At 39.7% G+C, this 22,160-nt stretch overlaps 1 protein-coding gene across 1 annotated transcript in view; it reads left to right on the top strand.

Moving 5' to 3' along the window:
• SATB2 (SATB homeobox 2) overlaps positions 1–22,160 on the top strand; it is a 125,124-nt gene that overhangs the window by 43,836 nt on the left and 59,128 nt on the right. Inside the window, exons 3-5 of the mRNA XM_084208876.1 lie at positions 11,199–11,325; positions 13,387–13,510; positions 18,253–18,355. Of these exons, the coding sequence (XP_084065002.1) occupies positions 11,199–11,325; positions 13,387–13,510; positions 18,253–18,355 (354 nt within the window). The remainder of the gene's footprint in view (positions 1–11,198; positions 11,326–13,386; positions 13,511–18,252; positions 18,356–22,160) is intronic.

A 22,160-nucleotide genomic window follows, 5' to 3' on the forward strand; every position in this document is an offset into this window, starting at 1 on the left:
CTTTATTTCTTTGGTGTGCATACTGTCTTAAGACCTCCAGTATGAAACAACCAGTTACACTCCATGCCTCCAAATGAACAATAGGCTTTGGGGGAGTGTAATGGACATTCATTAAGATGCAGATACCCACAGTGCAACAACCCACGTCCCACCACCTGAGTGAGTGCCAAGAGCAGAGAATAGATACTGGCTGTGGGAAACGGCTGTGTCGGCAGGAACCAGATTGAGGTTTTCCTCCAGGGTGACCTTTGAAATCAATCAGATCGTGAAAACGATACCTTCCCAAAGCTGCCTCGGTGTGTTGGGCTAGTAATGCTCCCTCAGTGCTGAGGTCTGCTCTGGTTCCCTGTGCCAGTAAGGAAAAGAGAATATATCTGGATTATATGGAGGCTGTTCAGCCTATTCTTTGAGAAGATGTATGCAGTGTCTTCATCTTCCTACGTAAGACTTTGTGAAGTAAGTTATTTATATCTTGTTTTCTCCTGTAGCGCGATACTATTAGTTGAAATCCCTAGTCAGATACTCTGTATTTGTGGTACAGAGGAGAATGCTGGCAGCAGTATAGGTTATGCCTTATGGTGAAATGGTATCTCTGGTAGATTCCAGGGATTTTCCAGTGTTGGTGCCATGTTCTGAATAAGGCATCATCGCCCTGTATCTTTCTTTAATTATATTCCCCCAAACCAGGAATGGGCCTCTAGATTCCTTTTCTGCTTTCGCATGTAGAAGCTGTGCATACGTGGGCACAAGACACCTGGGGCTTTGTGAGATGATTAGAAATGACAGTCTTTACTCCCTTTTCTCCTGAAATACCACCCTGCAGCATTTTTTATCTCTTTGATTTGAACATGAGATAGAGTTTAGGAAAGAGAAAGTGGTGAGAGGAGGTACTAGAGCTCTACACCATCTCACAAGGGTGTTCACAGTGCCACCAGTGCTTGAGGCTTGGAGAGTCTGTCCGTTAAGCACTCAGGCTGGTTTTGGCTGGGATAGAGATACTTTTCTTCATAGCAGATCTACAATTTCTATATGTGGTGATTACGTGACAATCTTAGCTGCTACTAAAGAAGTGGGGAACTGGAAATACTTTTGAGCATGATGGGTGTGTACTGCAAACTTCCAGATCCAAAATGTTAATAACTCTTTCCAGTCTTTACCATGTGCACAGAAATTTATAATTTAAATTTAAAAAATAGTTATTTCTGTCTTTCTATTTTTCGGTCTCTTTTTCACAAAATGACTAACGTGAATTTAAAATGCTAACAGGATCCAAAAAGGATCTGGTGGCTTTGTAAGAAAATAGGTTCAGTTCTAGGAAGATGTGGGCTAAGAAAACAAATCTAGGTTCATTTCAACATTAATGTGGGCTCATCAACGGTACAAGGGAAAACTGTTTTTTCTGAGTCTGGTAACAGTTCCTGCTTGCTCTGAGTCATCTCCTCTAGTGGTGAACTAGTCTTTTTTTTTTTTCCGCTTTTGTTTTCTGTTGATAGGAAATGTAACATAGTTCAGTAACCAGCACAGCTTTATTTAGACTTGTCAGAAATGCAGAATTTTTTGCTCTTCCTGGGAATAAAAGAAAGAGACGAGGAACTTGAGATCAGATTATCAACTGAAATAAGTGTCAGTAAAGGAAAATTTCTTATTTAATTTAATTAAATTCATCTGAATTTGCAATGCTGTGCGAATTAAGAACTAGGGTTATAAAAATGTATTTTGAAAAGAAATATTATAACCATAAAGATACTATTCTGTTTCTCGTCAATCAATTTGTAAGGCAAGGGGGAGGTTTAGTCCCTTACCTTCTACCTGTTTGTGCTATGACAGACCTGAGTATCTACAAACAGTGCCTGTTCTTAAATATACATGTGCATGTGGATTTTCGTGGATACTTCTGCTTCCATAAAAATCTTTCATATAAAAATGCTGAAATGCAAGTGTTACTACCTCCCTTGCTAACTGCTTTGTGGTGGAATTGGTTCTTAACTGAATGTCATTAGAGGTACTGGGATCAACCTGGTGGATATTTTTTAATCCTGTATGGATCTGGCTATACTCTTACAGTAATGCAGCTACAAAGAGCAGATGGCTTCAAAGTTGAATGGCAGAAATTACAGCAACTGTGTCTTCGCTTACTGCATTCATGGTAAATTAGTGGAAGCAGTCATTTGAGATTATCAGTAAAGTCCTCAATCCCTCTATTTCCTCAGCAGTACTTGCTTTTCTATCCTGATAGTTGGATGCTGCCCTACTAGTTTTTCAGTCATTCGTGTTGTTTTTTTCTCATGGAAGTCAAGGACTCAGTGTCTGGTGGGAGGAAAGAAAAGACAGAAGGCAAACCAAAAGTAGTAATTTAGTGGAAAAAACATTCTGCTAGTCTTTATACAGAGTAAGGAAAACCCCAAGACACAAATCTTAGACTAAAGAGATTAAGCTGTTAAACTACGTAGGCCAGAATATGAAACTGCATTAGTTTAGAGGTTTGTTTGTGCAGCACAGCATGCTGTATGCCCTTATTTTTCTTTGGACTTGAGACCCATGAATTTTCAAATCTACTTGTAGTTGACTCAACACAAAGATAGTTGGCTACTGTATATTTGCAGACTGAGCCAGACTTTCTGTGCTCTCTGTAGCTGTTGCTGTGAGTGGGCAGGATATTCAGATTCATACAAGGCCAGACAATGTCTGTAGGCTTAATTCTAAGCTTATTATCCTCTACAATGTCCTGTTAGCAATGCTCTTTTATAACCTTTAAAACGTGTTTTATTTATTCAGCTGCAATGCCATGTTATTGTGCTGTTTCTTCTGCTCAGTAGACTGACTTTCCTTGTGAAGCTTATAGGCAGGCACTGAAGCTGTGTGAATTTGATGGAGTTTGGGGCATTGGCGTCTATTTAAAAACAGATGCAGGGTTTTCCTCAAAGAGGGAGAATGTCTTCTACCTCTTCTCTTCTCCATTGGGAAATATATAAAATTCAAGAAGGGCTTCAGGGAGGTAGTGACCAAAGGCTGTCTGCCCAGATACACTTGTTTTTGCTGAACATGTCATGAGGCAGATTGTTGGTGGCAATGGGCTGGCAGAAAGCTAACAAAAAAGGTTGGACAGCAAATGTTTGTGAAAACTCTGGTCCTTTTACTCACGTGCAGCCCTTTATAGGTGGTGAGATGGCAGTACAGTAACCTGGTCCAAAATTTGTGGTGAGATGGATCCCGGCATTGTTTATGGCTGTCCAGGAACATGTGCAGTGGAGAAAAGCACCACCTGTTGAGTACACTTGCATGTACTCAACATGTTTCTTAGCAACTGATGCAACTGCACTAAAGCCCCCATTCTCAGTCTGTAAGGCTGAGCTGGAAGCCCACTGCAGGTCCCCACTAGCTGTATCTGCTCATGTTGGCTCTTTGGGAGGCCCTAAATTAGAGACAAGTCCCGGTGCCACGCTGGGATGGCAGAGAAGTAGCACATTTTGCCGGGGACCCTGGGACTTCAGGAGAGACAGCCGATGTCCAAAGCAAGAGGAACAGCTGTGATTTTAAGATGGCAAAGCAAACCTCTACTCATGGCAGCAGCTAAGGGAGCTCTTTGATCAAGGAATAAGCTGAGTTGTGACACTCTGGATTTCCAGGCTGTTCAACAGGCACTGCTCCCTGGGAGGAGGCACAGCCTGTGCTCCTGGTGTCCCAGGACTAAGCTAGGAACAATCTTTCCATAACAGCAGAGATTGTCCAAAAGGCAGAAATTTCATGAAGAACTGGGCGGAATGCCCTGTTCTGGGCATTATGTGGGGATGATGTTAGTGACATGCAGCAGGTGCTGCAATCCTATGGGCAATAGCTCTACTGAATAATACCACTGAGACTGCCCTGGTGTGAGGGTGCCTCTCAGGAAGGGCAGCCTGGTGGAGGGTGAAGCTGAACTCCAGGCTAGCAGGGTTATGAAGGACACTGGGATGCAGTAGCCTTTCTGTCATGAGTTGTCATGAGTTGTCATGATTTGAAAGACTTTGTATTCTGCCCTGGAAGTGATACTTACAGGAGTGGTTTTCTGTATCAGATGAGAGAGAGAAGTCGACTTCTCTCTCTTTCTGCATTTTCTTGCTGTCCAAGACAAGTGCACACTTACCCCAAAAATGACAAAAGACAGATATTATGCAGGACTGAATGTGGTTTTCCTCAGTGGAGGTGGTAGTTTTATAAGTAATACAGGAAATGTAAAAAATACTTCAGAATCACAGAATATTCTGAGTTGGAAGAGACTCACAAGGGTCATTGAATCCACTCTGGAAAGTTAAGTGAATGGCTCGTTGTCTTTTTTTTTAATAGTACTTCCTTTGCTTCCTTGCCCTGCTATTTATTTTTGGTATTCCTGTTCTATCATATAACAGTTTTAAAAATAATCCCCTGAAGTAAATAACATCAAGGTTTTTTTTTCCTGTTTCCCTACCAATTATTGACTGTTTTTTCAAACTGAATAGAGGTTGGAAAATTAAATAAAGACTTCCAAAATAACAAGCTCCAGAAAATTTTATTTAATTTGTGGGTTCATTCTGTTTGCTCTCTCTCTCCCCCCACCTCATTTTTTCTTTTTTTAAGAAGATCTTTATTAATTTAGTCTAGTAACTTAGTGCCTATATTAAATTAATCTAATAAAAGTCAGGGTCCTCACATAACGTTTCCCAAATGTGAAGCAGCATCTATTACATGAGGCACAATCTTTTTACTGTAAATTTAAACCTGATATGTGGAACTACAAGCCATTAAAGTGTTTAGTGTATGTTATTTAAGTTAAATACTTGAATACAGTCATGCTGGAGGAAAGGAAGGGGCAATGCTAGCATTCAAAAAATTAAAAACGCAAAACCAAGCTTCATGTATCAAAATCATTTTCATCTATGAAAGTACTCTGAAGTTTGGCATGAAATCTTGTAACACTAACAGTCTTTCAATTGATAGTTATGCCCATAATTCCATACAATTTTTAATATATAATAATATAAATATCATATGTATCATGTAATTGCATAGTCTATATTAAAGTTCTTGTACTGATACAGATGTGCAAGCCAGAAAGTGTTTAAACTGACTGGCTCAAAGTTGTGTTGTTTTGTGCTCTAAACCATCACTGGTACGCAGAGTTTACGAGAGCATTTTTAAACAGCAAGAGCAAAGACTTCCAGCAGCAGCAGCAGGGGCTTTGTGCTTCCAGAGCTTTGTGTGGCTCGGCTGTGTTTTCCCCTTGGGTGAAGGTCACCCTTTTGTGCAGAGCCCTGAAGTTGCACAAGTCTCATGAGCTGGGGTGGAGCATTCGTCATTCGGGGATTGTGGGTGTTCCTGTTGATTTGTGGATGTGTACATCACAGTGTAATCACATAGTTTATTCCTGTTCTCTCACTGAATTATTTATTAAGGGCTGAAATGAGGAAGGAGGGGGATTCTTTTGTATTGGCATAAGCATAGGATTATGTTCCTTGTGTGCTTTCAATCACTACATCACCAATATGTCAATTGGCAGAATACAGTCTACCTCACATTTGAGGATGTTGCAAAGTTCAGTTAATTAGTATTTTTTAAGTGCATTGGGACCCTCTGATGAAAGGTGATTTAAAAGTATGGAGGAGTATTCTGCTGATTATTTTTCCCATCTGTTACCCCAAAATGTATTATTGATTGAAATTCAATTGAATAATATTGGCACCCTTATAACAATGGGCAAAGGCAGTATAGTATTTTCTTACATTTTCCAAAAAGCTAGAAAAGATGGCTCAATAATATAAATACAAAAATTAATATAATCAGTTTATTTTCTTGTAATTTTTCCTGTTGCTTTTTCATCCTTTCTACTTGAAAAGTCATTCACTTTGCTGGATTAACAGTAATAACTACAAATTATGGCTTTATGTTGTTACAGTGTGATGATATACTACAGCCAGTGTAGAGGTAAGAAACACAGGTTGAATTGTTGTGTACTTCAGGGTAGTGATTTTCTGCAAACTGGTTTATGAATAAATAATTCTTTGTACTTATTACATTGGACAGGCACTTTTCAATTTCTGTAAGAAAACACAGCTCAACAAAGGAAAATTTCATATTAAAGCATAGGGACACGATGCCTTTAAAGGGGACGAACAGATGCAGTCACTGTCGCAGAAGTCTACCCATTTTGGAAGGAAGTCCTGCAATAGTGGGTGATAAAGAAGTGGTGGTCCCACAAGTGGGGCTTTTATTGGGTATCGCTTTGAGGCCTTTCATTTGGACCTGTAAAAGAAATCAGAAGTGCTTGGGTGTTAATGCTAACCTGCAATTTCTCCTGAGTGTCTGTTGTTTTGATAAGAGCTGCTGTTTAAAAGCACGATATTTGATCAAAACTACTTGATTGAATTTCACAAGGCAGCAGCCGATGTTGGTTGTGTTCTTCAACCAGCCCTGTGTTTGCAGTCTGGCTGTGGTCCTGGGATGCAAGGAAACAAGTTGTAGGACATGTGACTAGCTTTTAACCCTGGCAGATTAAGATTTTTAAAAATTACATTAATGCTGCATATGCATTTGCATCAATACTACAAGTATCCATGTAAGCTGCAATTCAGGTATGTTCATAATTTGTGAAAATGAAATCAAGAGTATAGCCAGGGTGGGAGCTGGGGATGGTTTGAAGGGAGCCAGTGACAGGGTGAAGCATGTTCTGGTCTTGCTTGCACTGTTTAGCCACAAAAAGGAATTTGGAAAATGCCCCATTTGAAGAGTTTAATTTTATGGCAGTGATGTATTGAAAGATACCTGAGGTGCTCCAGTAATTGTTATCCAGATATCCAGTAATTGCTACCCAGATTAAAAGTTAGATTAAAAGTTAGTTGTGCAGGGGAGTGGGAGATACAGGATGTGGTCTTCATTCCATTTAGGACCTATTCCATGGTTGTAGCTAGACTGCGATATGTATGTTCTGAAGCCCAGTTTTGGCATTCTTAGCCACACAGCACACTCATTCTATCTTTCCTTTTATAATGACAAATGAGGTTTCTATCCTATATAGACAAATAATTTTCATGGGACTTGAAATTTTTGTGTGAACTACATAATAATGTAAAGGGTTTGCCAGCTTAGCTATGTTTTTCTAGAAAGTAGCCTTCTGCTTTTGGTCATTTTATACTCCTGATCAAAGTAGTTATACTGGAAGTCTGCTTTAGCCCTAACCTTGCATCCATTCAGTTCACATATCTCTAGGGCGACATCCCAGGAATAATCCCAGGGCTTTAGGTGCATCATTTTTTCAGGTGATAAAATAAAGCTCATGAGGATCCTGTGATGAGTTCTGCTAGATATAGAATGGGTCAGCTGTAATATAGCAGGGCAAGGCTTCTGTTCAGTGTAGTGTTCTGCTCTCACTTGTGTAGTTCCCACTTTCTCCTCCAAAGGAGCTGCCTTTTGAACGAAACTCAATTGGAAACATGCTGGCAGGGTGGCACCTCACTGGCCTGAGTGGAGCAACAGCAGTGAATTCAGTGGTTGTTATGGGCAAACTTGACACTTGAGCTCACAGAAGTTTGCCACTGGTGTGTTCTGTCATTCTTGTGGGTAAAGGGAGTTACACCCATTTTACACAAAGCTACTCTGTCTTTTTTCCCTGTCTGCGTTTTGATGCAGCTGAGCTTTTATTAAAGTTAATAAAAGACCTGACTGTAGAAGTACATGCCATTCAAGAACCAACAGCTAGTGTAGATAGAAAATCTCTTCTAACATAGGTTTTGAAAAGAAATCTTTTGAGAAAACTGATGTCTTTATTGTCTTTAATTGCCTAATTGGCCTGGGCTGCATTCAGTCATTTCTTGGTGAGTTGGGAGCTGTTCTAGTGTATGGCCATTTCTTGAGTGTGTGCAAGCATTGAAATCTGTTAGCTCTCCCTTCAAAAAACTTTCACAGGAAAAAAGACCCAACAGATATAGGAAAGAGAGCCAGATTTGTTAACAGAAGAGTTTTGGGAACTCAAGGAAGACGTATTTTTGTATTTCCTGAGATTTCTGATCTCCTGTGCATTATCCACACAATTTTGAGAAGCTCTGGAGCTGACAGAGGAGTGATACTCCCAGAGCAGTAGTATATTCATTAATAACACAGTGACCATTCCTCATTCCTGTCTCTCATCCCAAGTGTCAGTTGGGGTAGGATAAAAGCTTAGCCAGGGCAGTTAGTGATTTCTTTAAACGCCTGAGCTGTACCATTTGAAGTCGATGAGAGGAACAAAAAAAAAGTGTATGTGGAAGTGACCCCTTGCTGCCAGGCTGTTTTCATCTTGGGGTTGCTGTTATGCTAAAAGCACCCAGTCTGGATAAGAAGGGACCTTTTTAGGAGGAAAATTTTGGCCTGCTCAGTTTTTGCTGGGTAGTCATTCAGAGATGTCTTAGTATGCAGAGAACACATTTGCTGAACAAGCTGGCATCATCTTCCCAAACATAGCCCAAGAGTTGCCTTAAGTACAGTGTTGGTGCCATGAAATAAGCACCTGTGAAGTCTGCTGAGGAGCTGAATGGAAATCATGGCTTCTGGCTATCGTTTGGACCAGCTTAATGTGCTCTGGAAAAAAATATTTCACACGTCATATCACACCGGCTGAAAAAATAGCGTGCATCAGCAGTGCTGTAACACAGAGTAAAGGACTCTCAGCAGGTGTTAACGTGCAGAGGCACTGAGCATTATGGTAACACCTGTGTTTGTTTAAATCCAGCCAAAACAATTTCCTCTCCAGTTGTAGAGGAGGATTAAAAAAAAAAAAAAAAAATCTCCTCAACTTCCAGTAGTAGCAGACATTCCTGTAAAACAATTTGCATAGTATTTCCCATGGTGCACTCTGGCTGCACTGGTTTTACTGTTTTTTTTTTTTTTTCTTTAAACCCTTTTAGTCTGGGGGCACCTTTAGTAACTTCAGTGCTTCCCAACCATCTCTTTGTCCCTTGCCAGCATTGCCTGGCCCGAGCAGTTGCAGATGGTGTGCTCTCTGAGTGCTTTCCTTAATTGAATGAAAAATAAAGCCTCTTGTAAAATATTACCAATTTAGATGTGACTTATGGGGCACATATGATGCTTATTTTTTCAATTACATGAAAACTTGGCGGGGTTAAACATAGGAAGCCAAGTGTTCTGTGAAGCCAGTATAGATTTCTGGATTTTTAGATGATTTTGCTTTAAATTATTATATAGCAGGAGGAGGTGAAGGAAGTCAGCAGCTAAACTGTTTTTCCAGCATGTATTTTACGCAGTGGACCCTTGATGCTCATTTAATGACTAATGTATGCTGTACTATATGCATTTCTTGTTGTCACCAGAGATAACATTAAGTAAACTATCCCCTTAAGAAAAACAGCTTTTCTTGGCAAGTAGAATATGACTCAAGGAGCCAGCACTGGAGACATACGGTGCTGTGAATGAGTGCTGTGTGTTACTCTACTGGATCTGAGTCCAGGCACTATTTATACTGCAGCATATTCAGCACCAGATTGTTAAATCTTAATACTGAAACAGTGCATCATTGAAATGTTTTTGTTCTGTTTATGTCCCATTTTCAAGCATTGGATATCAAGCAACACTTAGTAACTTTTTGTTTCATTTGGACACTATATCTCTTTGCCAAAAGCTTCTGAATCTGCTCTTGAAATATTAGCCTGTCTGTACCAGTATGTTACAGTGAAACTTTGTGCCACTGAGGATGAACTAGGTCACTTCAGCTTCTTTCAGCGTGTGGTGACAGAATGCCTTGGAAAACAGTACGTCGGTGGTAAATGCAAAGATTTAAGTGCTACAGACAAGGAGTTGTACTAAAATTATTTCCTCTTCAATCTGTGTAGGAATGGGGGAAAATACTCTATAGCAGGTAGTTCATGGGCCCCTTGTATTCTGTTATTGTCTCTGCAAGAAGCTTTGTTTCACAGTTTCATTGTGGTATTTATCTTATGATCATATTTGGGAGATCGGGATAAATGGTTTTTGTCATTTACTGCAGTTCAGTTAGTTCCAGAGCTGGTGAAGAGCTGGGAGTAGAAAGTGAGGAGGAGACGATTGAAGTTTCTTGGCACCACAACATCCTTCCAGATACCCAAGAGGAGTTCTTGGCATGCCTGTTATTTCAGAAGAAGTAGTCTTCTCATGTATTAGTATATTACTTTTTTTCTGGCAGTTGAGTTTATGGATGTCCTTTCAAAGATCACACAGTATATAAAGAAACCTCAGAAGGCATCAGTTTAAATGGGAGAATGGCATCTTGTAGGGCTGAGCTGAGGAGAGTTAAATGAGCAGAACAGTAGGGCAATGGGAGCATAATGAAGGAGGGAATAAAAGCAGTAGTGGTAATAGTGCAGAGCAAGACTGAACTGCTTTGTTGTCATGTAAGATGGCACTGTGGCTTTCTTTGTTTGGTGTCTTCCTGGAAGTCATTCCTGGGATTAGTCATTGTTTTTGGTGTGGGTGGGCCCTCTGTAATTGTCTAAACAGAAATAATACCTCTGCACCAAATGGTTTACCATCCAAGTTTACAGTCTTTCTGACAAGCTCATCCAGAAGAGGTGATGATCCCTATTAAAGAATGAACAGAAGTAGAAATAGAACATACAGCATTCTCCCCCGCCTCCAAAAAGCTATTTTGGATCTGTGGTCAGCAGCTTGCAGTTGTTTGGTTCTTTTTTTTTTTTTTTCCCCACAAAGAAAATCAACTGTCTGCATAGTGCAACTTGTATCTGAGAGAGAACTCTTCCTGCGTGTTGGGCTTCCATCCACACTGGGAATCGTACCATGCTTAGATTGTAACAGTGCTGAAAGCCCACGCATAGGAATTTTCCTGTTCAAGTCAAAAGTAATGCATCTATTTACTGAAGAGTTTTTGTAGACTGCAAAATCAGGACTAGAAAGTACTTAAAGCTTATTCTAACTTAAAGAACTAGGCTTTAGGGCTATGATGAAGGATGTGAAGGAAGTCTCCTGTGTTTCCTTGCGGTAATTTAAGAGTCAGGAACATGTCAGCAGCTGTCTGCTTAAGATTTTGAATCTATTCCTGCTCTTCTCCACTGTTTCCTCACGAGTGAGCAGAACATGTCTTTCTGGGCAAGACTGCAATAAACCTCAAGGCAGATCTTGGATAGTGGGAACAATCAACCTTGCTGAAGGGTTTAATAAGTGCTGATAAAATATAAAGTATGGATTTTTTGTTTTCTTTTCAGGAATAATCAAGCTTGGGAGGTGGAATCCCCTCCCTCTCAGTTATGTGACTGACGCACCAGATGCGACAGTAGCCGACATGCTACAAGATGTCTATCATGTTGTGACATTGAAAATCCAATTACAAAGGTGGGTGTTTCTGAACATCTGTCCTTCCCTATTCTCTGAGCTGCTCTGTTGGTTACAGCATTACTACAGAGATTAGCACATCCTGTCTTCATTAATTTCTGGGCTTTTGATGAAATGAAAAGAAAATGGAGAGAAGGGTGGGTCACCTGGCAGCTTTTTGGTGCATATTCCAACTGATATTGTATGTTTTCTGAAATAGCAATATGGTAACAGAGAAGGGAAGGGCAGAAACCCAATCAAGTAAAAATATGGGGCTTTTAGAAGCAGACCTTTCCACAGTCTGTGATTTAATGGATTCTTAAGTTCTAATTTTATCAAATAATAAACTCTTTGCCTTTTTCTAGGGGCTGCATTGTGGAAATCCAGGTCTTCTGCAGCCAGTTGCTGAGATGTGGAGGAGGGGAGCTTTTTTTAATTTCCTTTTTTCTCTCCAGTGGTCTTTCCAGCAAACAGAAGACAAGGAAGAAAAGTGTCACTGCAGCTCCGTTTGGCGTTGGGAAGACATTTTCCTTCCCTGAGGGCTAGTTCTGATTAGCAAAGCAAAAGCTCCCAATACTTTTACACTTATTTACCCTCCTTTCCTCCCACTCCTCCCTCCTTTTTTCTTCTCCTCTCTCTCTCTTGGCCTTCTAAAGAGTCCTCAAATGTAAGGTCCCTGGCAGTGCATGGCATATGCCAGAGCTGCACATAAGCCCACATTGCACAGCCTCTGTAGCTGTATGGCCAGCACATGACAGAGGAAAGAGTAAAAAGTAACAGACAGTTTGGAATAACTTACTGACAGTTCTTTTGAAACTTTGGCTTGAACAGAAGAGGGGCCCATAGGGGTCTGTGCGTGTCCTTTGGTGACAGGTACATACCCTCCAACTGAACCTTCCATTCAGTTTAGAATTTGGAAATTGTTGATGCCTCACTGACATTGAACTTCCAAACAGCAACATTTCTTTCTTGTTGAGTCTCTGATGGTGCTTGGGTTTTCTGATTTCCATTAACAGGTCTTTCCTTGGTTTTATATACTGTGAAAATGTTTCAGCTGTGCTGCATCTCTGCTATGTAGTTGTAAAAGAGTGTCTAGACCCTATAGCTGCTCTAGAGCTACCAGGAGTTCATGTTATCTGTTGTCACATCTGTATTAACAAAGGGTAGTAACCTGAGATTAAGGTCTCATTCTTTATCTTAAAGTGTCTGAATGCCACATAAAAAAAAAACAGTCCATGACTTAGACATAAAGATGATCATTGACTACTTGAACTTCTCAAGCACCAGCTGAAGGTTCAGCTCTGAGGCAAAAGCCAGACTGTTAGGGCAGAAGGCAGAACCACCTTCTGGGGCCGTTGGAGAGCATGCATTAAGGCTCTGCAGCAGAAATGGCAGTGACAAGCTTCTCCCACCTTTTTGATGTGCTTCTTGGGTCTGTCCCCATGCATGTAGACACAGACCATAAGCTTGTTAAATTAAAAGAGGCACAAGTCATTTGAAGACAAAAGCTTCACTACATATGCAGTTCTTATGGAATGACAGTGAGAACTAACTGCACGTGACAGATGTTGGGCATATGGCTTGATGTGTTTCTGAAAGGCTCTTGGATACTTCAATGATAAGGGCAGTATAAGAACCTGTATAAAATTAAACTAATTTTTCAAAGTCTTGCCTCCACACAATGAGGGCCCTCACTGTTCAGGGATTTTGTTAGTGGCAGTATAGCATATATGTTTATTTTTCTACCCCATCAGGAGTATCTTTGTCCAGAAAGAATGGCTTTACTCAGCCATTCCTGGGGCTCGATTTATGCAGTTTCTTTGCTCTCCATCAGGCCCCAGCAGGAATGGTTATGCACGCATATGCCAAAGGAGGATCAGCAGCTGCATGTTGAACTGCACATCTTCTGGTAATCATACTTGGTGGGAGAGGGATAGAGGGGAGAAGCGCCTTGATGGACGGGCCAAGCAGGAAACTCCAGGATTGTGCTTGTTGCTTAAAGGTCTATAGCACTTGCACACAAAAAGTAAGCATCTGTGAGAGTGATGTTTCTATCTGCGTTTTTGCTTTCTGTTTTAACAGTTGTTCAAAGTTGGAAGATTTGCCAGCAGAGCAGTGGAACCATGCCACAGTTCGCAATGCCTTAAAGGAACTGCTCAAAGAGATGAATCAGAGCACATTAGCCAAAGAATGCCCTCTCTCACAGGTCAGTGCTTTCAGCAGGCTTAGGGAAAGAAAGATTTGCAAGAACTAAAGCTCATATTTCTTCTGTAAAGGGCCTACACTAAACAATTCCATAAATACCAAATAAATTTCTTGTTTTCTTTAGAAAGGAGAAATACTAATTAATATGTTAAATAGTATCTTTTACACCATGTTTTCTTAGTGGGTTGCCAGGTAAAAATTATGAATTAATTGATTTCATAGGGATGTAAATCCATTATTTAGATTTTTATCTGAACCTATTGCAATAGGACTAATGATCCTTAAATACAAGATTTGAGTGGCTTCTTCCCACTAGCAGAGGCTTACCTTCCCCCCTAACCCATGGGTAGCTCTCATCAGCCTGCAACCATGATAAAAAGCATGCAGTTTTAACAATTGTGGCCCAATTTCTAGGAACCAGCAACAAAGAAGTGTATAGGTAATTATGTTAAAAAAAGAACAAAAGCTCAGTCTCATTCTCCATGATTGCTTTTTAAACGGCAGTGATGTCATGTCTAAGACACAGGTTCCTACAGATGTCACGAGCTCTATTTGTACTTCAGATTGTCATAATGAGACATTCATGAAATTTTTATGACTTACTTCTCCTTGCCTCTCAGAAAAAACAGAATAACACTTTAGCACCCAGACCAGGTAACTTTGATAGGCATGAAGAATATATTGCCTTCTAAAATGTGTACTAGAATCAGGTTAATCTGTCCATTGTATCTTTTAAAAGTCAAAACATGGGTAATTCCAGCTTCCTAAAAATCCAATGCTTTGCTTGCTCATATCCAACATTTTTTCTCCTGTGATTGTCTGTTTTCCATTGCACTGTGTGTTCATCCTGCAATTCATGATCCAAAGCCTCCATGAACCGAGAGAATTCTCTCTGTTCACCACAAATTTGCCTTGCTGTGTTACGATTACAACTCCAGGGAAAGTACAGAGGTAAAATATGGAGCTGGTAGGAATCACATTCTTCACTTTATTTAGCCGTGTGGGATCTACAGAGCTAACAGGAATGGAAGGGTTTTGTGAGGAGAAGCCACGGAACTTGATGATTTAGTAAAGGAGGAACAGACACTGTAGATATGCACTGTGTGGAATACACATTGAATACGAAAGTGTTTTCCTTTTCACACAGTTTAGGTGTCATTTTTTAAAATAGAATTATCTGTGGAATCTGGTCAGCTAATGATGATTGCAGCATATGGTTGTCTCTGCCCAGTCTTGTTCAATATCCAGCATAACTAAACTATGCATCATTTCATATGCAGAATTCATTTGTTGTCTGGGTCTGTTTCCTCCCACTTCAGTTTCAAAGCCTACCAGGTGGAAACACTGCAATTGGTTTACTCCTTCTATAGGCTTAGTCTGACATATATTTGCAAAATTACTGATGGCAGAAGCATAGCAGCCAAAATCTTTTCCCCAGTGTTTATTTAGTGGAAAAAGCTAAGAGGAGATCCTTTGTAGGAAATTAAGCTTGCTCACTTTTAAGCACAGGTAAAAATGACCTTGGGTAGTGACTAACTCTTGAATTAAGACTGCAGAATGCAGCTTATATCGTTATTATTATTGCCATAAAAAGTTTCAGTCTCTTCTGCTTTAGCTCACAAAATGCAGATGATACAATGGAAGGTTGTATAGAAGCTGTCTATTACCATCATCTGAATATGCCTCTAATACAATTCCTTCTCCCAAATCAGTTTTAAAAAAATATCGTGCCAAATGTGAAATGTCATTACAACCCCCTTGTGGTTAATATATTATTGACAGCAGCAAATTGCAGAGTGGTCTCTTAGGAGTGAAACTGCAGAGTAAATGCTGCTGTTTATTAATGTGCTCGCAGTGCCTCAAGTACAGAAGTGGAGAGGGGCAGCGTGGGGAGCTCCTGCTCCCACCAGTGACAGTGCTCCATCTCTGGCTCTCAGTGCCCGAGCTCTCCAAGCAGCCTGGATGGGGATTCTGATTGCTGCTAATGGGAAATGTAATCATTCACTTTGATTTAAAATTGTTCTGGGTTTTTTCTGCTAGGTGTATTACATGTCTGCAGTGGAGCTACCCTTAGCATACGGCTCCTGCTCAAACAAATTAATCCCGGTTAACCAAGCTGGGGGGAAGGAGGGTAGGTAGAGGGAGTGTGTGTGGCAGAAAGAAATCCAATTATTTCAATATTTCCATCTTTTCATAGAGATTTCTGTGAAGATCTCTTTCCTGTGTTGTATCACTCATTTCAGCACTGACCATGCATTTTTGTCTCTTTGCTGGAGCAAGCTTTATTAGGACATGAGTGTTTCCCATGTTTTTCTCCTTGAACTTACTGCACCAGATTTTCTTTGTGTGGGTATTTCTTAACTCCTGGTCTAAGTAGTATTCATTCCACATGGCTGTCATGGCCACACACATACCAAACATATCTGCTGCTTTATTCCTTCGTTAGGGATTTTTCCAGAAATATTGTGCATTTTTTAGAAGTTTGCAACTAGTAAGTGATTTTTTTCCCCACTCTCTTTTAAATGGATATTTCCTTTCTCCAGACTGATCAAGATTCCTAAGAGGAATACCCCTAGTGTTCCTTTGTGTATAATAGCAAGGATATGTGGTCCGAAAATTGTTACAGTTCTTTCCCCTGCAGAAGAGAATCTGTCCTGGGATTTTTTTTCACCAAGGATTGATTTACTGTTTGATTTTACTTTGTTTGTTTAGTTTAAGTTTTGCTTTCTCAAATAAAGGTTAATGGGTTAATACATGCAGTGGTATTTAATAGCCTCATGATTTCAGTAGTGTTGATTTCTTGTAGAGCTAGATGATTTGGAGAAGAAACCTCCCACACCCTAAAAAAAAATAAATTAAGAGAACCAAATTGATATGTAGACGGAGTTCAACAATTTCCCCACCCTTCTTTAGTGAATGGAAATTTAACTGAAGTGATGCAAAAAAAAACCCTAGGTTTGCTCAACTTTGTTCAAAAACCCTCTTCAGCAGAGGCTATCGACATGTCAGGCTTTCAGAATTCTATTGCTTGTTAAAATGCTGTAGAACAAGGGAAGATTTATGGGCAGGGAATTGCTGCTGACTGCCACAATGCTAGGTTTATGTCTCAAAATATTGATTTTAATTAGAAAATTGAATCTCAGTTTTAGAAATTGGAGCTGCTACTTAAGGCTCTTACTTCATGGCCTGCAAACTCTACTGCACTGCACCATAGCACTCTGAGTGGAAAAGGCAGAGTGAAAAGGCAGAGAGGCCTCTTCAGTGAAAGTGAAATTACTTGTTGAAGACTGAAAGTAATCTGTACCACCCAGTTATCTTAAGTTGTTCAGTTTTGCTCATGTTTTTAAGTTCCTAAAACTCAAGAGTTAAGGACAGTCCTGTGATACTGCCGTGAACAGGACAGGAGGCTGGGCAAATATGGCAGAGGGCAGGGATGATTTTGTTTTTAAAGCATTGTTAAATTCAGTGATCCAGTGCATAAGCCTTGTAGCTTTCCAGGGATGGCCAAGAGCCTGCAGGAGCTCATAGACCAGAGCCTGAAGCCATGGTTTGAGCTGTGAGATCATCCTTGCTCTCTCCTCTTGGTGCAGAAAGGTTGCACAAGGTGCCCCAGCTTTCTCTGAGCTTTGCTGTAAGTGCAGAAGGGAGGGCATGAAGAAAATAAAATACAGTCTGTGGAGAAGGTGCATCGACTCCCATGTGTTGGTGCTGTTAGATTGCATTTCCTTGCTGACAGTGTACATGTGCTGGGAACAGTTTGACCCTGGAAGAGTTCAGAAAGAGGTAAAGGACAGTGAAATGTTAAAGGGATGCCTCCTCTATAGCATGGAGGAAGGGAATGGAAAAATAGAATGGAAGAACTACCAATAATGAGGCTGTTTGCCACCCTATGGGCAGAAGCACCCCAGATATTAAATATCCTTTTTATTGGTAACAGGTGCTGGAAAACCAGTTTGCAGCCATCTCTTTATTCAGCTTATATGGAGTTGCTTAGGGGGAATTCGCAGAGTAGGGAGGGGTGCTGGTTAGGCAAGTGATATTTCAGTTTTGTTGAGCTTTCTTGTGGGTTTTGACTGCGCTGTGTTGTAGTATGTGTAGTTCCCTGTGCTCTGAATGGTGCTGCTAATTTCTCTTGTGGGTGATTCTTCACACAAGGGCTAATCACACGTTTCTATAAATTATATTAATTTAACTTATTTGCCTAACTGTTGTTCTGCACCAAGTAGCACGGATGTTCTCCAGTTCTTGGCTGTGCAGTCTTGCTGCATTTGGAAGCAGAACAGAGACATCTGAAAAGCATTATTTGGATTATGCATGCTGGGGCATCTAATCTTACCTTTAGAATCTGGTTCTTAAATTGTGCTTGGTGCAGTGAGCCTGTGTTCCTCAACACGACCCTGCCTATTGTTATGCAACTAAAATTTGGCTATTGCAGTATCACAAGTACAAAGCAAAGTAGAACTTCCCCCCCTAGCCTGAGCTGCAGGTCTCAGTGTAGGTTTGTACCTCATTTTTTATACGTAATTGTGCAAAATAATTATTATTGTGATTTTATTCATGGCTGGGCGTACAGACTGGAGAATAAAACCAATATTTTGTACTCATCAGAAGATGGTTCTTTTGGGTTTAAAGTCACACATGGATGATCATTATGCACTCGCGTGTCATTTGCTTTCCCGGGAAAAGATTTCTAGTCATGGAAGATATTTTAAATCCTTTTTGTTTTTCTTTCTATACTTCCAGAGTATGATTTCATCCATTGTAAATAGTACATACTATGCCAATGTGTCAGCAACCAAGTGCCAGGAGTTTGGGAGATGGTACAAAAAGTACAAGAAGATTAAAGGTAAATTGATTTTTTTGTTGTTGTTTCCAAGTTCTTGAAATTCTGATGACAGTTGGAGATTATTTGATTTAAATAAAAGTAATAATAAGCAATAATAATATTTGTGAATTTGTCTACAAAGAGAACACAGTCATAGCACATTTGAAATTAAATCTGATACTTTACAAACAAGACTGGCATGGAAACACAGGACACAAAACATACTTAAAACATCCCATTTCACTGTGCTGAAAGATCAACTGTGTTTTGAATTAAGCAAAAACATTTTGGAAAGAAAACGTTCTAGTATCTCAGGATTTAAAAGTGAAATTACTATGTAAGTTGCCCTAGTTTTGTTTTGTTCCTGAAAGCTAAAAACCTGACTTTTGAAGTTTACATGTGCCCTTGTTCTCTATTCTCAATACTGCATAGTGTACTGGCATTCCTGCTGTATTTTATTCTGTGGAATCTGGATACAGAGGATTTAGTACTGCTTGTTGGGAGACACTTATAAATAGCAAGGTGCTGCACCCACTGAAGTCATGAGAAAAAATAGCCCTTTGTATGTATTTTTCTGTAATGAAATTGTATTAGTAGGTCCATAGTGCCTGAGGAGGTAAAATTATTTTTTAAGTTCATCCCATTCTCGCCACTGAACTGTCTGATCACCTGTCAGTGGTGCACAAAATGATGTGACAAGCATCCATCGTGTGTGGTTTGTTCTTTTATTGTTCCTTTCCTTTGGCAGGGGACTTAAGTGTGCATTGGACTATTAGTTTTAGTAGGTTTTTGGGTTTTGGGGGTTTTTTAACACTCATGTGCTTTAAATGCTCAGGACTTAGAGGATAGTCAAAAGCTTTTTCATAATTCCACCTGGGACCTCTCTCCCCAAATCTCCATCACCCTTGGAGATTAGCTGTATGTTGGGGTAGGGTTTTTCCATAGTTTTTCTCTCTCTTACACCACTGAACGGAAGATTCATTGTCTGAAAGAAGGCATAGACTGTTTTTATCATTTCTGTCTGTGATCCTTTCAGTAGCCAGGAAAATGATAACAGAATTTACAAACATTATGAAGAAATAGAGTAATGTCATGTCCTTCCTGAGAAACTGCTGTATTTTCAGTTGTGTGAAGGTTAGCACCTTTCAAAAAGAGCGTGCTGTCTTTTCCTCATAAAAGGCTGGGAGGCATAAGCCACAAAAGGTTGCTTGTTTTGTTTCCTTAGGACAGCCTAGAAATCTGCATAATAATACCATAAAAAGTCTGCTGCTTGAGCTAGGAACACATGAAACAAAATTGCATGAAGCATCAGAACAAGTTCTGAGGCATCTGTTATTTCTTTGCACATCTGGCTTGTGCAGAGCATACCTGTTAGACACTTATGCCTGGGCTGTGCAATTATTAGATTTTCAGTAGGGAAAAAGAAGGAATGTTCTGTGGTGAAATTATTTGTGTCTAGAAGGAAAATTGTCCAGGCAGGATTGGGGTAACAGTGCGGGCAAGGAAATGGAGATGTTGCTTTTCACCTACTAAAGTGGTTTAGGCTAGAAGTAAAAATGTTGATTGGACATTTCAGTATGCGGTTACCCTCATGCCAAATAAACTCGATATTTTCTTTTCTCTGTAAATTGCCATTGTGTGACTCAGAAGCGTTTCTTTTCTCTAAATGGTGTCTCTTAATAACAGGATTTTATTCAAAGTACTTTAACATATCCTCTTGGTTAAAAAGCAATCAAAAGAATCAAACAGCTTCAAGGTCATCACCATTCGCTTTTACTTGCTGTTCTGGGAGAACAGAAATAGGCTTTTTTTTTTCATTTTTCTTTTTATTTTTTCAAAACTGGGCAAGGGTGCCAGTTGCAGAGACACTGGAAGCCCTCAACTGTAGTGTTCTTAACTGTAGAGACACTACTACAGCTCCTGAGTATTTCTAGTACACTGTTGTCTTCTACTTTCTTCCACTCTTAGAGCTTATGCTCTTAATTTTTCTTTACTTAGTAAGTGCACAGTTAAATTTTTAAGTGCAGTAAAAGCAGAATGAAACCTCAATCAAAAGGTCAAGGATCCAAACCCGAAGAGTTTGCCAGATAACTCTGTATCTGTGCTATTCAGAGACACAGCCAGTCGTTGCTGCTTGGAAGTTTGTGTGTGTTCGTAGGAGGAGAAAAAGGAAGGTTAAGGTATGTGTGAAGTAAACACAAGCTGCTATAAAGCAGTTCAAGTAGTGTTGATTCATCAACCATATGAGTGGGAGAGAAAACAAAGAGTCTGTGGCAGGTACAGTGGTGCATGGAGAATAAACAGCAACTTCAGAGCACTAATCTTAACTGCCTGCAAATAGGAAGACTTCTGCACTTTAGGTGGTTTCAATTTCTCATCATCTCTCCTTTAGTGTTGTTTTGTTTGTTTTCTATGGTCAGGTAGTGCTGCAGGACAGCTCAGTTAGTGTGCAAAATCAGGGATTCAAGTTACATGCATAGTCATCGCGTACTCCTTTTAATAATATTTTTAAAAAGGACTTCCATGAAGGTGAATGGATGATGCAATGATTTCTTTTTAGGTTATAGCTGGATAGATTAGGTAAAACTATGATTTAGAGTTCTTGGAACCAGCACTCGTATCCTTGTGTAACTCTAGAGCTGGTTACTAGAAAGTAAAAGCAAAAAAACAATTCACATGAGCTGTGGTAAATACAAAATAGGAAGGGGCTTCAAAATAACTTTATTGACGTTGCAAACTAAATGCAGCCTACAGTGTTAAATGTGTTTCCTATTATCTGCTAATGTCTGTTTTAATAAAACAGTGGGAACTAAATGGTTGCTTCTTAATCAAAACCATGATTTCCTAAACATAAGCTATGTGATTCTGTTACAAATTGCCACATATAGATCTACTAGGTCAAACTTTTTTCCTTTCTCATAGAAATAAATAAACAGTAAATTAATTATGCTCTCTGGAAGATCAAAGTAATTAGAACCAAAGACAGACAGAAATAAAAAGTTCTCTGGAAAAAAAGAAAAAAAAGAAAAGCATCAGGTTGCTGAGTGCATAGCTAATGTTTAAATAATATAAGAAAGTGAACAATCAATAATTTGATATCATTAGCAACAGATGTAAAAGCTGTACACAAATGGAATTGTATCAAATCTCAAGTAAACATTCTCAGTGTGCATTCTGTTGAGCTCACCAAAAAGACAACTAAACTACTTATGCTCATAATTCTAAAAAAGTTTTCAGTTAGTTCAGCTCAGCATGTCAATTTTGTCTTGTGTCAGCTGATGCTAGAATATAATTCTGCTTTAATTTTTTTTCTCCTGCCCTGCCCCATCCCCTTAAGGTTTTAAAACATTCACAGTTTACTCGGCAGCACGAGAGTTAGTGTACAGCCAGATTTGGGAATTGTCAGGTATGAGGATGGAGGCTTTGTGTCTCCTCCTGGCCCTGGGTCTGCCACTTGGGCTTTGTGTGAAGATGTGAGGGAGATTATAATGGGTTGTCCACTCTTTCCAGTATCCCTGGGATACATGTATATATTTGAAGAAGAGCTTATATTAAAACCAGTTATAATGGAATGTGTACAGTGGTTGGGAAACAAAAGGCTTAACAGTTCTGTGGGCTTTTTGCCTTCATGGGTGTCTGTAATCACTTGAAGTGGTAATTAAGCTATTTAGTATGTGTTGTAATTTTGTTCAAGATATACACCATGAATTAATCTAATATTGCTATGTGAAGCCTCTTTTCCCCCTTTTTATTTACTTTTTTGTTGTTGTTGTTTTTTGAGGGATAGAAGACCTTATAGTACAAAGCTGTGCATACATGACAAGGC

Source organism: Fringilla coelebs, assembly GCF_963513975.1.
Source record: "Fringilla coelebs genome assembly, chromosome: 7".
Classification (NCBI taxonomy): domain Eukaryota; kingdom Metazoa; phylum Chordata; class Aves; order Passeriformes; family Fringillidae; genus Fringilla; species Fringilla coelebs.